The following is a 15,009-nucleotide window of genomic DNA, read 5'->3' as shown; positions in this document are numbered from 1 at the left end:
CACAGAAGTTCTATGTAAATCTAAAACCAGATTTTATTCTCCTTAGAATGCCTAAACTTCTCAATTTTTCACAGCTATAGGTTTGGACTCTTGCCCTGAACCACAGACCCCAAGCAATGGGATCAAAATTGGAGACAGATACATGGTTGGAGATGTGGTGTCCTTCCAGTGTGATCAGGGTTATTCTCTTCAGGTGAGGCAAGCTTCCAATGTCAAATAGTGCCTTTTATTTCTTAACATGGTTATGTCTGACTGAGTCTGTCAATATGAAATGGACACTGAACTCTTCAGGAGTTGCAGGTACGTGATAAGCTTGCAGGACTGGTAGGCTTTTCTGCCAAATATTAAATTAGCAACTATCCAAATATTCTATGAGAAGTGTATGGCTCTGTGCTTCCTCTGCATTAGTGATTATAGGTTGTTATCTATTATTGATGGCATCTTTGGTATTCATAGCTGAGCTATGCAGTGTTGGCAAATTAAGTTAAAACACTTGATGAGAAATAATCAATAGTTCTCTATGTACAGGAGGAAAAAGAAAGTAACTGAAGAGGGGGAGTAACAACAAACAAAGGGAAAGGAAATAATTGTTTTTCTCAGTGAATCAGATAGTGCCAGTTATTTTCTTTCAGTAATTTCTGGGGGGGGGTTATCCAAAAAGGTTTTCAAATATGGGTGTATTCTTGCCAAGAAAATTTACTATGCTGTTGCATTAGCAAAAGGTGTAACTAGGGGCAATGCAGTGATTGTAAACTGTGACTAATTTGCCTCTTTGAGGTACTTAGCATATATAACCAGTAAGAATCTGTCTGCCTACAGGAAAGATCTTGAAAATATTTTCAAAAATTTCTACAGTTACACTGTAGAACCAAACTCAAAACTGAATATTGTTTCCACTTGAGACACTCCCCAAAAGGACTAAGGTTCCAACTGATAGGTTACTATTTTCAACAGCTATAAAAATTATTTTTTTATATTAATTTTTTTTTTTTTTACAAAAAATATTTTTCTCATTTGTGACTCTGTGGACTCTACAGTCTCCACTTTATCTAGGTCTTTGAGAGTGTAAAAAGAGAAAACAGTCACATTACCTATGCAGAGTAAAAAGAAAAGTTTCAAAGGGAAAAAATGTTTAGTATATAGCACCACATGATTAACTGCTACTGGAGTTATTGATATCTTTGGAGTAAAATAGCAAAAGGATAACTTACCTGCCTTTCTTTTTTCATTAACATCAGTCTGGCCTGTAACCCATGTCCATGAGTGTCAGACTAACTAACTGAAGTGAAGTTTTAAAACCGGTAATAATTTCAAACACTTATTTTACATAATTCTGTGAAGACCAAAATACTGGGGTCATATGTACTGCATCAAAAAAAAAAAAAAATTGAATTACTTTTTTGGACTAAAGAATATTTTTTAAAAAGCTGCAGTTTATGTACTGTGATAGAAACTAAATAAACTTGTCTGCTTCCAGATCTCAACTGCCACTTGGATTTGAGACCTGTATCCCAGTTTCCCCTTCAAGACAGAGTTCCTATTCATGTCTGCAGCTTTCTAGCATATCAAGAATAACTGAAATGTTCTGTGATTGCAGCTCTGACAATGACTGTTGAAGTTTACTTCTTATGTTGCCTGATTTTGGCTAGTCATTCTTGAGAACAACCTGTCAATTATTTTTTTCTTCTTTGTTTTAATTTGATACTTAAATACAAATATATGAGCAGACAAGCCACAGTAAATAGCTGAAATAAAGAAAATATAAAGAACATTGGAGCATGGACTGTGCAAACACACATGTAAAACCTCTTCCCTCCATATTGTTTTTCTAGCTTATACATTATGACTTGGCCGCTTCCTTGTTTTTTTTTTTCTTCTAGCAATGAGCAGATATGCCTACTTGCACTATGGAGAAAGTGTGTTTATTTTTCTTCTAGGAGAGAAAAAGAATGTGTTGCAGATTGATGAATAAACTATTCACAGTTACCCTGAATGATTTAGAGATACTTGGTTCTCTCAAATGCTACAGGCTCTGAATTGATAAGGAGATTTAACATGAAAACCTAACTTTTCATATGAAGGTTGAACAAACAGGCTAAAAGCTATTGCATTTTTTCTACTAGGTAATCTTAAAGTGTATACTATATGATTTTGCATGAAATCCCAAGTAGAGTTTTCTGTTAAGATTTTTCATTTTCATTTGCTGTCTCTGGAAGACAATTAGAATTACATGAGGCTGATGAACAACACAGAAGGTCACTGGTAGGTCTTGGAACTTAGCTGTAACAGATTGCCTTGAAATCACAACACCTCATCTGTTGTAAAGGGACACATGTTGTAAAGAGATTCCTTAAATATCTCAGCTTTTGCCAACTTAAGCAACTGTTTCAGGGGTGAGGGTAAAGACTGCATTTAGAATGGGTATTATGAATTTAAGATGTAAAGTCAGTACTGTATAATGTATATAGTTTGTATCTTTTTATCATGTTCCACAAATGATGCAAATCAATACTATGTAAACATTGCTTCAATTAGACCTTTAGTTTCTAGACCCTTGGTTTAGCCTAAAGCTGGTATTATAGAAGTCAGCTGGATACTGTTATACTGTTAGAAATAACATTAAGGGCATAGACACAATTCTCAAGTCGGCTAACAGTCACATAGTTAAGATTACAGTCTTCTCGTATTGAAGGTATGATACAATTCACAGTGTACAATATAAATGTTATACCTTGTTGGTTTTATATATTTTGATGATGTTTTAAATTATAAATTATTTTTGTTGAGATACTAATAATGTGCCATATATTGTATATTTTTCATTATATTAATTAGCAAATATTGTGTCATTTTAGGGACATTCACATATCACCTGTATGCCTGGACCAGTAAGAAGATGGAATTATCCGATTCCAATATGTTTAGGTATGTTCTGCATACATAAGCTTTCTTAAATATGCCAGAATGAGAAAGCCAGAGAACTCAAAAATAAGAGCTACGTATAGGGGAAAGAAGAAGAAGAACTAGAATAACTTAATTAAAAGTGAAAATGGTCAAATGAAGCTGAAGATTTTCAAAGTATACTTGGTACTTTTTTTGGCAAAGCTTTTCTGAAATGTCCAATCGACAGAAGAAAGGATGAAATATGTTCTAGTCAGAATCTATCATCTATTCGCTATCAGTGATGAGACCTCCAGAGACCCTTGCAAACATAGTTATTTATGAATCATTTCCACAGCAGAGTGATGACTATTATAGAAAACACTAAATAAAAATAGCATCACATTTTCATCTTTAAGAAGTTCAACATAAGGCATGTCTCCCCAGTTTAAGAAGATACATTATTTTGTATACACGATCATATTAATATTATTGGAAGAAGCACTGGAATCCTGCCAGAGGGCCAAATGAAACATCTGAAGTGCATTTAAATATATTCTCTTTATATGGTGAATGTGAGGGATGTAAAACTCCTTCTATTTGCATTCTCTTTCACCAAATAAAAATGCCTTTTTGTTTGGGTTCCCTAACAGTAAAAATTATCTGTATTTGTAATCTTGAATGTATGGAAAGTAGGATACTGTAGATCTCATTAAAGATTTTATACTTGGCTTTTCTTCAAGAGAGATTATATATCCTCTTGAGCTGATTCACATAATCCTGTTCTTAATCCTGTGAGGTGTTAAAAACCTCCTGTGAGGTACTGAGCTCCCTCAGCTTAGAATTTATAAATATTCAACAAGATTCAGATAGTTATAAGAATTTTTTCAGGAGTTAGTCTTCAGTTTCCATCATTATGCATTAACATATGTATAGGAAGTCTGATACGATAATTGCACTGGTCTATGGTAAATTCTGAAGGCAAAGATGCTGTGCTGAAATTTTAGGGGGGTTTATTTTCCTTTTTTTCCCTTCTTTTTTGCAAGTAATGATTTTTAATTGTCTTTCAAAGGATGTAGCAACTGTTAATTGGACAAAACTGTTAAACATAATTTTATTTACCATAATTAACATCTTCAAATCTAATATTGAAGTGTAAGTTACTTTATTCACTGATGTCATGCCTGAAAAAGATTAAAATTAAGTTCAAATACAGATATAGTTAAATTTCTGGAAATATGTGTGTGTGTACATTTCCTAAATCTGTTTATTTTACCTTGTTTTTAGAACAGCAGGATACAAATGCAGTTTTAAAAAGACCTCTTGAAATTCTTGTACAGAATCTTTTAAAAATAGATTATTATCTTATATTATTCAGATGGTCCTTTACAAACTAACGTGGAATTGTGCCAATGTTGCTATGAGCTGATGTGTGCTGCTTGCCTGTTCACAAAGGTGGTTCACACAGACAAAGTGCAGAGTAAACATCTGTTCTCTTTTCAGGTGCATGTGTCCCGCAAATTAAAGACTACTCCATTCAGAGTAGATACATATGTTTAAAGCACCCACTTATAAATTACTTTATTACAGTTATTTAGTGGTAAAGGAAAGTTTGTGTATTTTTTGAAACATAAACCTAGTTGTTACATTATTAATGTTGGAAGGATGTTCAATGTTCTGGATTAATTTTTTAGCTCTTTCTACTCCTCTGAAAAATGTCTTTGCGTTTTTTTTTTCAGCACAATGTGGTGGTGGCATGTCGGACTTCAGCGGCGTGATCCTCAGCCCTGGGTTTCCTGGCAACTACCCTAGCAGTTTGGATTGCACATGGACAATAAAACTGCCTATTGGTTTTGGTATGTGTTCTTTCATAGATTAAATTTGTTGGGGTTTTTTATGGATTCAAAAAACTGAACATAGATTTTAAAATCGTGTGAATATTTATTCTGGCAAAAAAAAGAATTATAATTAATTTAAAGAAGTTATCAAAGCTTAAAAGAAAGATCTAGAATAGAAAAGCTACAAGGTTCTTGGTTTTTCATTTAACATATACTACAATTTTCTGATAAAGATACTTTCTCATTATCCAGGTGTCTCATGAAGACGTTGAATAGTATAAGCTCCCATTTCAACCCATAGAATATTGTACTTGTTAGTGGCTAGCAAGTGGACGTTGAATGACTTATTATCACTCTTGGAGCCTTGAAGTTCCATTAATTTTTAACCTACTTCCTCTCCATTTATCAAGTTCATATATGTTCAACTTCCAGATGAAAACACTATAGAAGACTTGAGTCAAAAGTCATAGCAGAGTGAGAGTCCATTATATCCACAGTTCTCCCTTTTTCAGTTTAATCATAGAAGGAAATAATGGTTGATCAGTGTTGTTTTTCTGTTAGTAAATCCATGTTGACTACTCCTGAGTCCCTTTTTATCTTTTATGTGTTTGGAAATTGCCTCCAATTAGCCAAGTTCCATAATCTTTCCATGGACTGCAGTGAACCTGCAACTGCCATTGCCCAGGTCCTCTTTCTTGTCTTAAAAGTGGATATATCTTCAGAGTTTTTCTGGTCACCAGAACTTCTCGCATTCACTATGATTTTGCATAAGTAATATCAGCATTTCAGTTACACTAGCTAATCCCTTGAGCAACTTTCGGTGGATCTTATATATCTATCATTGCAAAATCTTTATTCAAAGTTGGGCAGTACAGTTGTGCCATCTAATTTTTTATACTTGTGGCACTTTTGTAGGAGCACATGCGCTTGGACTTTTTTTTCTTTATATACTAGTTGAATGGCAAGCTGTTTTTTCAGACACGCCTCACTGTTTTCTATTTTATACTTGCCATCTTCTGTCAATTTTACTTGATGATACAGAATTTCTGGGTCTTCCACAGTAACTGAATGTGACATCCCAAGTAGTTTTCCCTTCTGCATCTGTCCAGATTCTTTCTCTCCTCTTTTTAAAATCACTTCTATGATCTTTTTGATTATAAGTCCCGGCATCCTGGTTCACCTATCATTTAAATGAAAGCCAGTTGTTGTGCATGGTTTGTTTAAACTGAGTAATATTAAGCATTCAGTAACATTGACTTAACAGAATCTATCTGTGGGAAGTACATTATGTCAGGATAGGGATTTCCATATAGAACCTAATTGTTATGTTTGCATTTTGTTCAAAAGTCACAATATTCAAGTCAATAATTTATTTTTCTGTATTAGCATTTTACAGAAGTAGCATTGATACTTTAATTCTGCCATTACATGAATTTTAGACAGCTTGACACGACAGCTTCTAATGTTTTGTCATGAGTCATAATGCTGTCTAGAATCTTCAGATCCCATGCAGATCCCTGCTAGTTTTCCAGTTCATGTACAGGAAAACTAAATGCTCCCTTTTCTATACGAAGACTAAAATTGCACAGATTGAAATGTGCTCGACATTTTTGATCATTTCTAAACAGGATATGATTAAAATTTAATTGAAAATTAAAGTATAAGTTCATTGTAAAAATGAAAAAAATGACATTGAAAAAGTGATGGCTAAAACTGGTTTTAGTGATGCTGTGGTTCTAGTCCAGTGGAGGTACATACATCTAACTCTTCTGAGTAATAAACAGAAAAACTCAAGAAACACCATCATGGGAAATTCCTATGGGCTTTCACTTGTTTAAGTGCTTCTAACAAGATTTTTTCCTGGTTAAAATTTATAGATTATAAGTTTTTCCACTTTATGTTAGCTAATGGTGTAATCTAAACCAATGACACAATGTTAATTTCAATCAACTTACAAGGTTACTTTATATGGTTTGTTGCTATTCTTTATGAGATTAATGGTTAGATATTATATAAATATATGAAATACTCATTCAAGAGGGATGTCCAAACTGCGAAAAGCCATAGAAAAAGCCAGTCTAACAAGCAGAAGTCTGAGACAGCGGCAGGTGCTACAGGCTGAGCAAAGGATTAATACTTTGGAAGACTTCTATGGTTCAGGAACTCATAGTGAAAGGCAGTAGAATACAGAGAGCAGAATGATGGGCAAAAATATATTAGAGCTGGTTTTGTATTGAACGAAGTGGGTGAAAGAGAAAAAAATTAGACAGCATGAGTTGGCAGTTATTAATGACAGCTTAACCTTTGGACAAGTGTTTGGTTCACAGAATCAAATAAAAGGCCAAGCCTACAAATGTCATGGATAGAGAAAGAGCAAAGTTTGGATATAACTGGATTCTCTGCGTAGGAAATATTTGGAAGGCTGGCAAAGTCAAAGAATGACACTTAAAGCAGAAACTTTCTTATGACATATAGACTATCTTCAGATAAAGAGAGACAGAAATTATCAAGGTAACAGTAATTTAATTATGCACCAACCTTTTTTCCTGTAGCGTATGAAATGTTACATGCTTCAGAAAACCATTCATAAACTTTACATGGTATCTGGGGAGAAAGCTCTAAAAGACAGTGGCAAACACTATTTAGCTATTACAGTTTAGGAGTTACAAAATTATTCATGACTTTTCAATAATTAACCTGACATTATATCTTTTCCTTTCAATTTTATATGAAATCATGTTGATTGTCTTTGCCAGAAACACCAGTGGGGCTCAATCATCTTCTTAATGAAAATACTCCATTATCATTCCATAGTTGCACTAACTCCAGATAAAATACAAATTCTATTTTGTTTTAACTTATATAGAAATATGTATGAACAGGAAAATGTTTAAAGACTCCTATAACCACTCAGCTGCTGAGCATTTTCTTCTTGTCCTGCCATATAATCGTTGTAATACATCATCTGGTTAGGAGAGAGGACTTGCTAATGGATAGTAAGCTACCTTCCTGTTCCTTACTGAATTAAATAATCAGAAATTTCTGTTGGCAAGATCATCATATGATGGAGTGTGTGTATGAACTGCATGTTTAGTGGGAGAGGTACTGATGAATGATGTCTAGATGATATAATTTACATTTTTTTGACTCAAAAATAATATGTATGTTAAGGGATGTAAGGCATGCAGCCACCTCCTCTAGCCACTCCAGCCCAGGACCCTCCTGCCCAGCCACTGGAGCCCAGCCTGGTGCCCAGGGATGTAAGGTCTCTGCCCAGCCTGAGAGACATGGCTGCCACTTTCCCATTTGCAGATTCAAACAGTAATGAAGCTGAGCACAGACACACACACTGACCTGGATGGTCACTCAGACTGCCAACAGGAGGTGCTGCCTTCAACAGCACCTACATACCGGACTCAAATAAAACACAAGCCTAGGCAGCCAAGTCCCCTCCTCTGCTTGGGCTGACAGAGACAGAAGGTCACTAGTGCAGGCACACACAAAACACTCTCTAGGTTCACAAGCACACACACGTTTGTGGATCCCTTGATTGTCTGCCCGGCACCTCTGTCTGGATTTCGGGCCCTCTTACTTGCTTCATGGGTTCCCTACTCACTGGCTGGTCCAGTTTGAAGTTTGTTAGCAGATGACACATGAGCACCCACACCCACACCAGCACTGGGGAAGATATAGACACTTGCCCTCCCAGCAGCCAGCACCAGGCATATGGGCTGTGACCCACCATCCTGCTCCAGCTGCCACCACTGAGCTCCTTACTCACCTCACTCACACTAGTCTCCCCAGTAACTGGTTTTGAGAACACACACTATTCCCGCCCCAGTGGCTGGAAGTTAAAGACCCTTGCACTCACTTCAGGCCAGGGGCACCAACACCCCTGCTCAGACTCCAGTAGCTGGCACTCAGTCCATTCACACTGGTGCCCCCATTAGCTGACATTCTGGGCACAAGGTCTGTAGAATCATAGAATAGTTTGAGTTGGAAGGGACCTTTAAAGGTCATCTAGTCCAACCCTCCTGCAATGAGCAGGGACACCTTCAACTACATCAGGTTGCTCAGAACCCCGCTAGGACCTTCCCTAGATCCAGAGAGCTATGGCCTTTAACTCGCCCCAGTAGCTGACACCACGGGCAGGAGGGTGCCCACACCCCTGCTCTGACTCCAGTAGCTGGGACCAATTTTCACCCTCCCACACACACAGAGGTCTCACCAGTAACTGGCACTGAGACCCCCCCACTCGCTCCAGTAGCTAGCACTACAGGCCAGGGGCACCCACAACCCTGGTCTGACTCCAGCAGCTGGCACCAAATTCTACTCACAGAAATGGATCTCACCGGTAGCTGGCACTTAGTCCTTGCAGCACACATGCACACGGGATAGAGAGTGAGATTACACAGAGAGATAATTAAGAAAAGATTTAATAAGAAGATATGAGATGGTAGGACAGACTGGTGATCAGGTGCGGGGCTTAGCCAGAAAAATGTACTGACCTGCCCCATTTTACACGCAACCAGCCCCTTTCATGCCCTTTTCTGTCTACCTCCATCATTGTTCCTCACTGCTCCCCTTTCCCCTGCGTGTCCCCTCAGGGGTTTGTATAAGTCTACCAATTCCTGCACCCCTCCCAGTATGACATACCCCTGGTTTACAATCTTATTAGTTGCAAAGTCCAGGTTGATCTTCCTGGAAGTTGTGCCTGTAGTTTCTTGACAGCCCATCAGTTAGTGTGACTGACAAGGTTTGTTTCTTGTCATTGGCTCCATGTTTGCTTTGTCAGGTCTGTGTCTTTGTATATTTTGGTTTCTGTTTTTCCCCTTTTCCACTGGTTTCCCAATATTTAAAGTCCCTGATCAGATGACCTCGCTGGAATAAACATTTTCACACTCTCACTTGACCTCATCATTTAGTGTGATTGACCAGGTTTGGTTTTCATCACATCCTCCTTCAGGTTTGTGTCCCTCTATCTTGTGTATGGCTTCCTCCTTTTCTTATTTTACCTTGCTTCATTGAAAAATGTCCTTGACCAGATACCCTTAAAGGTGCAGACACTGTCCTTCTACATACCCTTACAATATATGTGATATATATTATATGCACAATTTTTACTGTGCCTCGTTATTTTATATATATATATTAATGTATATAAGCTGAGAGATCAGTTTATGTGCAACTGAAATGCAGCTATCTCTGGGGTAGAATTCTGTCACTGGATTTTTTTAGGTGTGGCACAAAAAGCATGTTTTCTTTTAATAGAACTAGAGACTATTTTATGCAATTGAAAACAGGAAAGCTTTAACTAAAATGAATGTATTCAATGTTCAGAACTGAAATTTGCCCTAAATGCGCAAACAACAAACTTTGTCAAAAAGTGGCATAAAATACACTACAGTTCAATGCCTTAGTTCATGTTAGTATTTCAGTGTTAGCATTTCTTAGCTTGCCAGCCTCTCAGAATTAGTAATGCATGAGGAGAAAGAATGCTTCAAACTGAATTCCATGGACTGCATCAAGGAGTGTAACGCATGCATTTCCACTAGTTACATTATTTTCTGATATTAACAGTGTAAAATGTACATACTTTATTCTCCCTCCTGGTATTGATACTAGTGGCTTTTATTTACTGACGATGTTTTTCAGGTGTCCATTTGCAGTTTGTGAATTTCTCAACGGAGACCATACATGATTACTTAGAAGTTAGGAGTGGATCTACAGAAACTAGTACTGTTATTGGGAGACTAAGTGGCCCTCAGTTACCAGCCTCTTTGTTCAGCACAACTCATGAAACCAGCTTATACTTTCACAGTGATTACTCACAGAACAAACAAGGATTTCATATTGTATATCAAGGTGAGATTTTGACATTCTTATGTGAGAACAGGGTGGCTGTTGAAGGTTATTTCTTTTTTTGGCATTTCTAAAAGATAAACATGAAATAAAAGATTTTGTGTGTTGCAAACCGAAGTGTTATGCATCAAGATCAAACAGAAGAATGCAGAAAATTAAGATGAAAAAGGAAAAATAATTGCATATGCTCTTTAAAAAGCAGTTCAAATGTAGGCAAACAGATAATTTCCTATATCTGAATTTGGTTGGCATATTAATTTACATTGCCTGGCTTTACAAAGTAAGCATCTCTGTTGTTCAATCTTTGTAAGCATATGGGAATCTCAGTTTTGTGTCTTGGGTTCTGGGAGGGGAAGAACTAAATATTGTTTTAGAGTACTGGATCCATGTAGGCTAGTACAGAATAATGCCAACTCAGAAATCTCCAAATCGATTTTATTTCCTAGTTGGCAATAGCGCTGGAAGGTTCTTGTTCTGTTGTACCCAAGTAGGTCATGCTGAGCTGGTGAAGACTGCAAGATCATAATTCTATTTATATAATTGCAGATTCATTTAAAAGGGGTTAGATCATCACTGTTCACTTCAAAAAAAAGGTCAAATGTATATTTTAAACTATACCTGTTTTCATGATAACATCGAAGGATGATTTAAAGAGTTTTTACTTTAGAGCAGTCTCCTATTATTCTTTCAATAGTAACAAGTCCAAGTTGACTTGAACTCTATGTAGCATTCTGGAAGTGATCCACTGTAAAAAGTGTTAGCTTTTAAAGAAAAAGTCAGTTTATGACTTAAATTGCATGCTAAGATTTTATTCACTTCTTATTTGGAATATGATACAATTTGTAGGAGTAAGGGAACTTTAAAAACTACTGCTAAGAAAGCAGTAAAAGACTTGTTCGTTCCCAGTTCTGTGATAAGAAGTCAATGTTTCAAATCTTCTTGGAAAAGATGCGAGAGGCTTATTTTCAAATCTTACTTGTTTGCTATCAAATCTTTGATATTCATAGTTCATTACAGAGCCTTTTAATTCTTCTGAGAAAACCAAGTAAAATTATACACAGGTTTATTTCTCCTCTTCCTTAAAAATAAGAACGTAAAAACAGAAAACCCCTTGTTATGGCTTAACCACCGTCAGCAACTAAGGACCACGCAGCCGCTCACTCATTTCCCTCCCCACCCAGTGGGATGGGGGAGAAAATTGGGAAAAGAAGCAAAACCTGTGGGTTGAGATAAGAACGGTTTAATAGAACAGAAAAGAAGAAACTAATAATGATAACACTAATCAAATGACAATAGTAATAATTAAAGGATTAGAATATACAAGTGATGTACAATGCAATTGCTCACTACTCGCCAACTGATGCCCACTTAGTCCCGGAGCGGCGATCCCCCCACTCCCCCAGTTTATATACTGGGCATGACGTCACATGGTATGGAATACCTGTTGGCCACTTTGGGTGAGGTGCCCTGGCTGTGTCCCCTCCCAACTTCTCGTGCCCCTCCAGCTTTCTTGCTGGCTGGGCATCAGAAGCTGAAAAATCCTTGACTTTAGACTAAACATTACTTAGCAACAACTGAAAACATCAGTGTGTTATCAACATTCTTCTTATACCTAACTCAAAAACATAGCACTGTACCAGCTACTAGGAAGACAATTAACTCTATCCCAGCTGAAACCAGGACACCCCTATTGGATCAGAAAAGAGCTCCATCTAGCTCGGTATGGTATTTCCAAATGGCAAAAAGGAATGCTACTTAGCAGCACAGAAGCCTAGCTAGTTTCTTTTGTAGTTTTCCAGCATCCACAGTTGTTGTCAGACTCTTAATTCTATTACTGTGGGATTTGATGGCATTTTCGCATTCAGACTTTCCACTGTCTTCATGACATTTGTTAACATCTGTCCATATCAACCCCAATCTTTTTCCCAAGAAGCCATGTTTAGCCACATGGTCAGTAATGTTATTCGTTATTATAGGCTGTATCATATTACCATGTATAGAAGTCAGACTCACTGATCTGTAATTTCAAGGATCCCTCTAAAGATAGATGTGAATTACATTGGGAAATCACTACTCCTCTAGATCAGATCTTGAAATGGTATGATACGTATCTTGGTTCAGCAGCTATTCTGGGTGAAAGCCATCTATCTGCCCCTGGTCCTTTGTCTTACCTATTTAGGGTAGTACTTCTGTATTTACTTCAAACTGATCTAGTACCTTATACCTGCATAATACAAGCACTGCATCTTGTTTGAAAATCTCTACACCATCTTCAGCAGTAAAGATAGATACAAAGAATGTATTGAGTTTTTCTCTTGTGGCATCCTAATCCATAAAAGTCCCTTTTTTCTCATTTGTCATGAACTGTCCCACCAGTTCCCTAGCTGACTTCTTGCTTCTGATGTTGTCAAATAATTTTTTTATGATCAGCTGAGACATCTTCTGCAAGACATTTTTCAAATTATTTTTGCTCTCTTTATTTTCTATTTAAATTTGACCTGCTATGTTTTATGATTTTTTGGAAAGTCAGACTTCCATTATTTAAATGACAGTCTTTTCCCTATTGCAGCTTCTTTAACTTTCCTACTAAGTCACACAGGCATTTTTCTGAACCACCTTAGTGTTTTTTTATTCTGAAGTGTAGAACATGTTTTACCTGGTCTTTTAAAGTAGTGTCAATTAGCAGATTCCAATCTGCATTACCTCATTTTTGTATAATTTCCTTTCTAGAAAATTGAATATCTCTGTGCTGGGTTTATTTTACTTGCTCCCTCCCAGTACAATCAAACCGCATTATGACTGCTATTATTAAGCAGCTCTCCCATGAATACTTCTCGAACTAAGGCTTGAGTACCAAGCTAGTTCAAATCTAAAATAACATATTTTCTTGTGGGCTTTGCAACTGCTTGTTCTAGGGAACAATTATTTCCTGCATTCAAAATTTTATTTCTTCAAGTCATCCTGGTAAGGTGGATATTTGGATACTCCGTTGCTACTACCTGTTGTATATTTGCAGGTTCTCTAATTTTACTTAAGACATCCTGTTCACTATCATTTTCCTGGTTAAACGTTTGTAGAAGCAGCTCAGTACTGCTTATATTTCTCGAGGTTTAATTTCCATCTATGAGTATTCTGTAGTGCTGCTTTTTTTCCAGTAGTATTTTTCTTCTATGGCTCTTAATATAATTTGTAAAAAACAGTGCTGCTCTCTCACCTGGAAGCCTCTGCCCTCTCAGTCTTGGAAAGGTGGTCACTTGGCAACACTGCATCCTGCTGCTCTATGCCATGCCTTTCGCTTCAGGGCTCTTGGTTTAAGCATTCTAGATCCTACCTCCTGTGTTTTAGGCTCCTATAGTGGTGTGAAAGGGCTTCTTATTTTGGCCCTTGTTCTGTTCCTTAATACTGTATGCATCGCTCAACATGCGGTGTAGGCTACCTGATTTGCTTTTCCTATTTATTGTAATTCTGCTGTTTGTCATTCTCCTGCACTTTTTTTAGAGGTGCATTGGCTGTTAACCTCCTCCCTGTCATGGCATCACATCAGTCTTCTGTACCTGTTAGTTTTTTCCCATGCTTCTAGTTTAGATACTCTTCTGCAGCCTTTTTAATTTTCATTGTCAGCAGCTTGGATCCATTTTGATTAGGGTGTACTTAGGGTGCACTTGGAAGCAATTTGTAGTCTTAAAGAGCCAGAAAGTGGCCTAACTTTTTGAAGATCTAAGCAGAGAAAACACAAAGTCTAAATTTCTTTCTACTCTCTTCTTCTCTAGTGCACTACTCCTGTACTTACTAAAATTAAAAGATAAAATTAAGGGGCTAGTCTCATTTTTTGCCTTCATGGACCCTGTTCCAAAAACCTGTAGGGTAGGGTGTTGGGTATTTGTTTGTTTACACACACGCACACACACACAGAGACAGACATATTAGCAAAGTGTAAAGAACATAAGATCATTTAAACTTTGGTTGTAGTATCATGTTTTCCTTATGAGGTTTGGAATTGGAAAATAATTTTTATGCATATTTCCAGAATTGCAGTGGGAATGTTTCACTGCAATTCTCCTGGTGTAAGACCAATGATTTTGACTGTCACTGAGACGGAATTTAAGACATATGGGATGTCCATGATTTTTTAAGGTTATTCTATTGAAAAGCTTTTATTTTTTAAGTAATTGGAATTTGTATTTTGCTTATTTTTTTTCCCATTATTATTATTTATTTACTTCAGCATATCAGTTACAAAGCTGTCCTGACCCTCGACCATTTCGTAATGGTTTTGTTATCGGGAATGACTTTACTGTGGGACAAACGATTTCATTTGAGTGTTTTCCTGGCTACACATTAATTGGAAATTCAGCTCTGACTTGTCTTCATGGCATCAGCCGTAACTGGAATCATCCTCTCCCCAGATGTGAAGGTATGTTCTGAGTGA

The 15,009-nt window shown here is 36.9% G+C and overlaps 1 protein-coding gene across 1 annotated transcript in view; it reads left to right on the top strand.

Moving 5' to 3' along the window:
- The window catches only part of CSMD3 (CUB and Sushi multiple domains 3), a 767,625-nt gene that overhangs the window by 636,690 nt on the left and 115,926 nt on the right, over positions 1-15,009 (top strand). Inside the window, exons 39-43 of the mRNA XM_052787755.1 lie at positions 75-193; positions 2,856-2,925; positions 4,620-4,736; positions 10,374-10,583; positions 14,806-14,994. Coding sequence (XP_052643715.1) covers positions 75-193; positions 2,856-2,925; positions 4,620-4,736; positions 10,374-10,583; positions 14,806-14,994 — 705 coding nt within the window. The remainder of the gene's footprint in view (positions 1-74; positions 194-2,855; positions 2,926-4,619; positions 4,737-10,373; positions 10,584-14,805; positions 14,995-15,009) is intronic.

Source organism: Harpia harpyja, chromosome 5 (genome assembly GCF_026419915.1).
Source record: "Harpia harpyja isolate bHarHar1 chromosome 5, bHarHar1 primary haplotype, whole genome shotgun sequence".
In the NCBI taxonomy this organism is placed as follows: domain Eukaryota; kingdom Metazoa; phylum Chordata; class Aves; order Accipitriformes; family Accipitridae; genus Harpia; species Harpia harpyja.
The sequence above is the reverse complement of the archived record's forward strand: the minus strand, read 5'-3'. Positions and strand labels throughout refer to the sequence as shown.